The 9355-nt window shown below is 38.5% G+C and overlaps 1 protein-coding gene across 1 annotated transcript in view; it reads left to right on the forward strand.

Moving 5' to 3' along the window:
• LOC122253836 (uncharacterized) overlaps positions 1–4655 on the forward strand; it is a 29730-nt gene extending 25075 nt beyond the window's left edge. The window contains exons 32-41 of the mRNA XM_086556755.1: positions 107–254; positions 387–509; positions 605–678; positions 819–899; positions 1154–1369; positions 1547–1705; positions 1841–1945; positions 2094–2186; positions 2617–2835; positions 2969–4655. Of these exons, the coding sequence (XP_086412881.1) occupies positions 107–254; positions 387–509; positions 605–678; positions 819–899; positions 1154–1369; positions 1547–1705; positions 1841–1945; positions 2094–2186; positions 2617–2835; positions 2969–3199 (1449 nt within the window). The 3' untranslated portion in view covers positions 3200–4655. The remainder of the gene's footprint in view (positions 1–106; positions 255–386; positions 510–604; positions 679–818; positions 900–1153; positions 1370–1546; positions 1706–1840; positions 1946–2093; positions 2187–2616; positions 2836–2968) is intronic.
• Positions 4656–9355: the final 4700 nt, after the last annotated feature.

Below are 9355 nucleotides of genomic sequence, written 5' to 3' on the forward strand. Positions count from 1 at the left end.
AGGAATGCCTGTCCTGGACAGTGCATGTATACAGGCACTCCCTCTGTTAATGGGTAAAGTACATGAGAACTATCTCAAAATGCATAATTTATATGTTACTTTCCAGGCAGGAGAAATGGTTCGCAAAGGCAAAGATGGGGCCCTCCACCTTCGGCAGATTAGACATTACATAGAGACTGGGGCTTATCTTGCTTCTGTTCACCTAACAGAGAAGAATGGAATTAGAAAATCAGCCAAGAAGTTTGTCATTGAAGGTATATGTCATATAGTGTATATGATTTATGACTATATACTCTAATATTATTTAATGTTCATGATATATTTGATTGATTTTTATTGATTTATTGATTGGACAATTTATAAATTATTTGTATAAATATTTACAGATAAAATGATGTATTACATTGGCAAGGATGGTTCTGAGAAGAGGTTGGTCCTGTACACTAATGAGGAGAAAAACAAAGCTTTTGAGGAGTGCCATGTTCTGCATAAGTCTGGGGAGCATTGTGGTGAGTCATAGTATTTGTTTATGAAAACATTTTAGGAAGGTGGGCTAAATTATTTTATCAGAGTACATCATTATTAACATTTCTTCTTTTTGCAGGTCGTACCAAGACTTTACACCGCCTTGCAAGTAAATACTATTGGACAAACATGGTAGAAGATATTGTTGCTATGGTAATGCTAATATCTGTTTTTTGGTTTTCCGGTGTTTTTCTTATTAAAAATAAAATCATGAGAATAAGTTTCACAAATATTTTAGCTAGGTATTTTCTATATGTGGTATTACTGAAAAAGGCATTATTTCATATTTTCAGATTGTTAGATGTAAGACGTGTGAATTCAACAAATTGAACAGACCTAACCAGAGATATGTCAGAGTAACTGAGCCATGGGAGGTAGGTGCCATATTTTATACACATTCAGGTGGATTGATTTAATGCAAAATATTTATATTTTCCTTAAGATATTGATTGTTGATCGTCTGTGTATTGTTCTTATGGGAATTCCTTGTGATAAAGAGAGAGTATTGCCAAAGCAGTATACATAGTTGATGAAATTTAACAATTTTTTTTGTAAAGAAGTGTGAAGAAATATCTTGGATGTTTAAATGAGTGGTAGAAATGAAGAAGGTTCACTTTTTTATCCACAGGTGGTGAGCATAGACATTATTGGTCAGTTTGTCACATCAGATCGAGGCCATGTTTTTGTTGCAGTTATAATTGATATGTTCACCAAGTACACTGTGGCAGTACCTCTAAGGGACACAACAGTTGCTGACTTGACATCTGCAATCCAAAGCATTGTATTCCAGCAAGGTCCTCCCAGGAAATTTATATCAGATCAAAATGAGGACTTTATCAAAGAGGTTTGTTGATTTTGTGATGGTTAAGAGAAAAGAAGTTGTAAATGACTTGTAATAATCTTTTTTTTTCTGAGTTAAAATGTTAATTTCTCTTCTGAGATTATTCTGCTTTAGGTTTTAATATGGATATTATAGAGACTTTTCTAATATACAAACTCTATTGTTAATCATTTTGACCAGCTGAACCAGGGGTTAGAGATGGATGTTGGTCTGGTGGGCAATGTGGTGGCAGTGAGCAAGACTCAGATCAACCGCCCGGACGAAGCCAGCATAAAGACCTCCATCTTGCATCATTGTCTTGAGTCTGCCAGCTTTTGGGATGATCTGTTGCAAAGAAAGGTATTGATATATTTATTTGTTTAAAAATAATTCTCAAGGAGAATACGAGTTTCAAAAAGAAGTAGGTGAACAGCTGTCATTTTTTTTAATAGAATATATTCCAATAGTGTATTTGATTGTTTTCCTATATTACAGGTTTATGAAATAAACACAACATATGTAACCGCTAGTGGACATACACCATTTTACCTCATGTTCCATCGCCAAGTAAGACCATTGGATTTCAATTCCAGTTTCCAGGTATGTATATTGAAAATTTTTGTAAAATGTTATTTAGAATATATATTGGTGTTGTTAAAGATTTGCATCCATACACAAATAGTTCCATATCCATTCACTCACTTTCGTATTCAAGTTCACTTGTTTATTTTAGAAATTTGAATTTCAGGTGAATGGTAATGGAAAGCCAACATTTGTGGTGAGAGACATAGAAAGATATATGGAGGAGAGGGAGCAAAAGGCCAATGATATAATTAACCAGGTATGTGTACCCTCCCACAGCCTCTTTTCCTTCTTTTCTGTTTGTTTTTACCTCTGCTTTTCCATTTTATTTTTTATTTTTTACAATTAAGCTGTTTGATTTTATAGCAAACTTTAGATATTATTACCATGGCGAAACTTGCTTGGGGTCTCAGAGTCCTAGTTTTGGTTATATTTTTCAGCTGTTATTCATTCTAAAGATAACTGTTTTGTCAAATGTCTTCCACTTCAGAAATGTGAAAAGGCTAAATATATCTTGCATTCCAGTGACCCCAAAGCTTGAGTATAAAATGCACTAGTTAAATATCCTCTATTTTTTTTATTATTATTTTTTTTTTTTGGGGGGGGGGGCTTGTTTAGTCTCATAGATTCTTCACTGTTTAGATATATCATGAAAACTGAAGACTAAAATATTTATATTTTTTTTGAAGGTGTTGACCGGCCAGTCATCCCAGTCAGATCATAAGATTTGTCCAGATGAGGTTGCTGCAACTGAATGTGTGGAGAACATCACCACAACAGCATTACTAGATGCAGTGCATGATGGAAGCCATGATCACCAGGCCAGTGTTCAGGTTGTGACAGGGACTTCTGGGCCTGACCAAGATCATGCACACTATACCCATGTAGCTCATCTATCAGAAGGACAGGTAATTAAGCACTTTCAGATCTTTATTAAGATACATATACATTTTTTTTTACAATGATGTAATGATTTGAAATGTCTGTTAGCCATAGACTGTGATATGTTTTCTCTGATATCTCTTACTTAAACCTTTGCAGGTGATCCAAGATGCAGGAGGCTCTGTGTATGAGATGGCTGATGGTGAAGGTCATGTTGTGGTAGTAGCTGACGGAATGCCTGGACTGGAGGATGGAAGTGAAGTACCTGGTCAACATATGGTGGTTGTTCAGCCAGGCACTGGAGACCAGAATGTGGTTATGCTCACAGAGAACCAAGTTATAATGGAAACGGTGGATGGTCAGCAGTTCACATACATGCCGCAAACATGAAACAATCTTTGTCATTAACCCGTTAACATACAAATACACGATGCAGAAGTTTTGGCCTGATGACAGGTGTCATGACATTCAAGGAATTTGGATCGCTGTGTGATTGTATTGTGCTATGAGTAATGTGTGAGTGATGATGACAGTTGCAGTCATTATTATAACTGCTGTAATATTAAGCAAAATGGGTTTCACCTAACATCCAAAACCTAGATGGCACCACTTTCTTCTAGCACCACCAGGAGAGAGAACCTTGAATGGCACCCATCCACAGTCTCTAGCAAGCACTATCTTTTGAGAGCAATGGCACATAGCAAGTTGTTGACCTCTGGCTCTAAAGTACTGCAGATGAAGGATGTGCAGGTAGAACAAGAGGAGGAAGGTGACTCAAACCATGCTCAATGTCTACAATGTGCCCCTGTGCCAGAAGGGAAGCCTTTTACTTTGGCACTTACAGTCATAAGCACAAGTTTCCTTCCTCTTCCCTACCTCTTCATGTTATCTTCATTGTGGATGGTTATAAGTTTCGTATTTGTTCATGACAGCACACAAATACGAAAAAACAAAGTTGCTTTTTGTCCTCCCCTAAAACAGTAATACTTCTATCATACTGTTTATAAAGGAAAAAATGAGCTGATATGGACCCTAATCTACAATTTTAGTCTACTGCAGAATTGAAACAGCCTTTGATATGACAGATATGTCTCTAAATACAGTGAAACACACAATGAAATAAAACAAAAATGGCTCTAGCTCTACAATGAGTGACTGAAAAAGTGGGAAGAGTCAAGGTATATTGCTGAAGCTGCCTTACTCTGAAACAAAACCCATCCTGGAGCTTGGGTAAGCAAATCCATACCCTGTCTGCAATGGGTTAACTTTTACCACCGATGAATTGAAAATCTATTGAAGTTTCTGACCTTAGATGGCTGACACTTAGATCTGTGGCCCAAAGGAGGATGCTTACTCATAGTTAAATGTGGCATCTCTGTGAAAAGTGTGTACAGGATATCAGCTTTCTGTGGAATGATAATATTGCTGTTGATGCTTATTTGTTAAATGAATTAGGAGGATGAAATAGTGATAAGGAGGAAGGAGTGTTCCTTATTTGGGATACTTTGTTCTATATTGAAGTACAAAATGCATAATTTGCCAAGCCAAAGTAATAAGAATTTTGAGGGAAAAATGTTAAAATGCTCTTTTTTCTCTTTTTTTTATTTCCTTCTGTTAAGTTATATACAACTTTGATATAAATGAAATGATATACAGTCATATAGTAATATCAAAATGATGTTAGAGTATTAAAAATGTTTAAAGTATATTTATGATTGTTCTGATGTCATTTGAAAGTTATAACTCTACAAAGATTACTTCTAGACACTGATAATTTGCTATTGATAGATACTGAAAATTTGTCTATGACAAAAGAAATACCTTTTTTAATAAAATGATATAAAAAGATTAATTTATCTATTTCCCTGTGATTTGACTAATACTGAAGTCCTACAGGTGTCAAGATTCACTGTAGGTCAGGTATGCCTATTTTCTCTTTTTTCCGGTCTGGTGTCAAGGTGTGTTGTAGCGACTAATCTAAAAGCAAAATTAGAATTTCTCAACTGTGTACAGTCATCGTTGTTTAAAGAAACAACGGCACACAGAACTCGAAGAGGTTGAACAACCTCCAACCATTAATTGCCCATTACATCCCCCCACGCCCAACGTCCACGACGCACCGGCAAGTTGAGTTCAGATTCCATAAATCCGCTGAAGTGAACGAACATTACACCATAACTTTGTGAATAAAAACTCTAAATTCTAACCGGTGGAGTTTATTTTTGGTACCGTGCTATATATCGACAAAGTACACATACGTACCGTCTAGTCTTTGCAAACTTTGTGTTTTAGTGATTTAAGTAAAGTGTTATGTTCGTGTTTTCGTTTGCGTTGTTTTCCTCTCCCTCTGTTTTGTTTTCGAGGTAGAGAGAACCGCTTACGATATTATAGGCAGTCCCTTTGTGGCAAATGTCTGTGTTCAGTGCAAGATCACGTTAACTCGGCCGGGATGACGTGTTCCCAGTTAGTTTGCCACAGCACTTTGTCCCAAGCCTCTATTTATGTGGTTCGTCGATCATCCGACTCGCTTTACGATACTGTTTTCTAAGGCCGAATGGTTCGTGTCGTACTTTTACTTAAGTAACAGGCCCACCACTAATTACGTGCCGAGCGGTAATGGTGTCCTCCCTTCTGTGAGAGGTAAGTAACCCTGAGCTCTGAAGTTGGAAGTCGTCATGTACAAGTGACCGAGTTACTGTGGCAGAACATGGCAGTCTTTGTATCGCTGTCGTCTTGAAAGTGAACAAGCATATGTAGGATCGCCAGAGCTTGCTATTGATTCCGCATATCCTAAAATTCACATTATCTGAAAATAGCGTCACATTGTCAAACGATCGCCGTGGTCTCATGCCTTATAGCGATTTAACTGATTATATATATATATATATATATATATATATATATATATATATATATATATATATATATATACACACACAATCTTGGCAAGAACAACGGAATATTTGTAATATGTAATATTCACAACTTTTTTTCAAGCTTAAAGTTATTCAGATCTGTTTTCCTAATATTACAGATGGCGTCTATTTCATGGCAAGTTAGTAGCAACGTAAAATCTTACATAACAAAGGCTCGATCTGTGGCACATGAACACTTTCCTAGCTACGCGCCATGTGCTTCTTCCGGATGCTTTGATTCTCAACAGTTTTCAACACGTTTCTAAATGCCTGAAGATAGAGCGAGCATAACTGGTCTACCCTCCAAAGAATGGATTCTAATCACGAAACAATATTCACGAGCAGCTAGGAAGACGCAAATTTGGACCCAATCTCCATTGGGTTTCATCAGAGCTCTACATAGCTTCAGCTTCAGCTTGTGTCCTTTACACCAATTCAAATTCAGACACGGGCTTCAACACCTACGTATTCTCATAGCAGAAAGCGGTCATCTTCACCATATCTTGATAAAAAATCGAACACAGTTGTTTCAGCTTCTTGCAGATTGGATTGATACAGCTTCACCAATAGAAAAATCTGTTCCATCTATTCAGCACCAGATATAAGTGGAGATACGAGAGAGCTCTCTCAACTACCGAGTGGAGGTTGGATGCAATTTCCCGCATGTAGAATGGCATGTAGAACGTGAAAATTCTGGTAATTCTAGAAGGTCCGGAAGATCTTGCTCCTATTGGCTATGTGGTAATCCGAACTTTTGAGGACTCGTGAGCAGAATTTGTCTGCTAACAACCAAAGAAAGAGAGTCGCCTGAAGTGTCATCTCGCCGCGTCTCAACAACAAATGACATGGCACTTTGCCTCATCAGTGGTCCTTCCATCTGAGTCTCCATTAGTGCGTTTTGAGTCTTCCCGATCTCGTCACGTAGCGCTTTATATCTTGACTCCTTCAAGACATGTGAAAGAAGTGTGAAAATGGCATCTTGTGTGTGCGGCTCATAAAACTGCTATTCCTGCTAGTTCATAAACAAGACTTTCTCCATCTATGTACAGCTTGCAGTGGCCAATGGACGCGGAGCAGATGACTATATCAGAGTTTCGCTCTGCTCCTATAGCCCAGAGAAGAATTATTTCCATGGCTTAAAGCTCCAGATAAGCAATTCATACTAGCTGATCACTCAGCTCGTTCCACAAGTCCTAGAATCATTTCGAGAGAGGGAGAGGTTGTGCTTCAGTGGCAGGCGAGTTATTTCCCTATTTTTTTTTCCTTCAGATAAAAAGCGATTCTCTCAGGTTGGGCAGACTTCTAGCTGGCTGGAGTCTTAGCCCACTGGATGGGATCAATGGCTTGTGCCGTTGGGTCTTCAGTGACATTGGCGAAGAGGTCAGCCCCGTCCATTATGGTTCCCTCGTCACCACAAGTCTTCATCAGCCTTAATTGTCAACCGTGTCCGCAAGTTGTTAGCCGACTCAATAGTAGAGAGAAGAATTTACCTCGACAATTTGCTCATAATTGGACAGTCTCAAGATGGTACATAAAAAATCAAGGGTGGGTTCGTCAGTGGGACTACTTTTCAATCTGCCAAAATCTCACCTTGAACCATCATTGACACTTCAATGACTCGATCAGTATCCCTTCAATGGCTCGGACTCCAATGGCACACAAAAGCGGGCACCGTCCCCCAGAGTTCAACCAACCAGAAAAAAATGTCAAGAAATTGTTGCGAGTTGTCAATCAATATATCCTATGCCTTCTGGGGCCCTTAAATCATGCAACAGGAGAATTCGTCTCTGATGCCTGCAATTTATAGGTCGGATTGTTGGCTTTAAACAGTCGAGATCAAGTGGTATGTTTTCCTTGTCACATCCGCACTCGACTTCTTTGGTGTCCAAGGAGGAATCACCTGAGTTGTATCCCCATGGGTTTCTTTAACTCTGACGGCAGATGCATCCAACTGGGGCTGGAGTAAGATCAGTGAGTGGACGATTTATGAATGGAATAGAACTAAGAGTGGTAATCTAGGCACTTCCTTTGGAACCATCTCTCCAAGACATGTTTATTCAAGTTCCTTCAATCTTGCGACAGTTTAAACAAACAAGGCTTTTTCCCGTACGAGTGTTTTGCTGCGAACATTCGAGATCCTTTTTCGTATTACTAAGCGACGATGTTTCCATCTAGCTGCTTTCCATCTCGAAGGAAGAATAAATCAGTGGGCAGACACATCATCACGCCAAAACTCATTATCAGTAGAGCTGGCTCTGGGTCAAGAAATGTTTCTGAATCTTGTTAGAAAGTACTTTCATACCCAGATAGACAATGTGTCATTCCAGTCACAGAAACGAATTATCTGTCACAGATGGAAAGGACTGCATCACCAGATGCTTTTCTGGAGGACTAGAACAAGTGGCAGTCAGTATATCTTTCCCCCTCCACTGACATCTGTAATGCTTCGGTGGTTCGTTATCTGAGTATGTACACATGCAAAGTTTTACTGATTGATCCACTATGGGAAGCTCAACCATGGATACACGATCTTCGTCAGTGGTGCCCTCACCCACAGTCACTGCCAGGGAAGGTCGTGCAAGGAATTCCAATGAACTGCATAATAGAATTCTTGCGTCTATGGATGTGGGGTTTCTCTACACAGCTTTAAGTAATTCTCTGCAGCCTTTTCAAGTACATGATCTGATCAAAGGACTTCATCCGGCAATACCAATCAGCTTCATTAGAATTCCAACAGGTCATCGAGGGGAATCTATATCCCTAAATATTTTAAATATTTTCCTAAATTTGCATCTTATTTACCAACCCACAAATTTCCTACACAAAGTTCGAGATATACTCTTATCTTATTGTTACACTGGAAATATATCTCAGGATTCACTTCACAAAGTTGTTTCTCGTCGAACTTGCCACTGGTCTACGTGTTTCTCAGCTGATAGCCCTCTCACGAGCTCCTTTAACACAAATTAAACCAGAAAATATATCCTTGTTTTCTGGTGAAGAATGAACACGAGGGATATATATTAGGACCTGTAGTAAGTCCAGGCTGGGTAGAAGATGTCTAATGATTTCTGTCCAGTGTCAGCTCTGAAAAGTTATTTGGAAGCAACTACAGCTCATTCGTGTTCACTTCATGAGGCCAAGATAATTATGAGGACGATTGAATCTGCTAACCCAGGGCACGAAAACATTCTTCTACACTTTCATCAATGCAGATCAATGGTCTTCCTGCAGATCCTTTGTGATTCGCTACTTGGCACATCATCTACGGGACGTTCTATGTTCCATCAGGAAGTCTTTGATATTGTTTTCCTGTAAGGGATCTTTAAACATTTATTGTTTCGCCCCATATTCAGTTGTTAATCATCATCTTGGCACTAGACCGGAAAAGACAGGTAAGGCCTGCTAATTAACTCTTTGATGACTAGGAGCTTGTGAAACCATCCATATGTAAAATATAATAAAAAATAACTATAGTGAGCAGTAAATGCCCCCATAACATCCATAGCTATTCTGTTGGAAATAGTTTCAATGCCACTTTGGCATGATTCCAGTGCTCTCTCAGGTTAATTTATATGCTTCTTTCAATAGTGTTCCCAACTTAAAATGTATAGGTAAATAAAAGAAAAAA

Source organism: Penaeus japonicus, unplaced genomic scaffold, assembly GCF_977035675.1.
Source record: "Penaeus japonicus unplaced genomic scaffold, GWHDUDI00000001_assembly GWHDUDI00000033, whole genome shotgun sequence".
Classification (NCBI taxonomy): domain Eukaryota; kingdom Metazoa; phylum Arthropoda; class Malacostraca; order Decapoda; family Penaeidae; genus Penaeus; species Penaeus japonicus.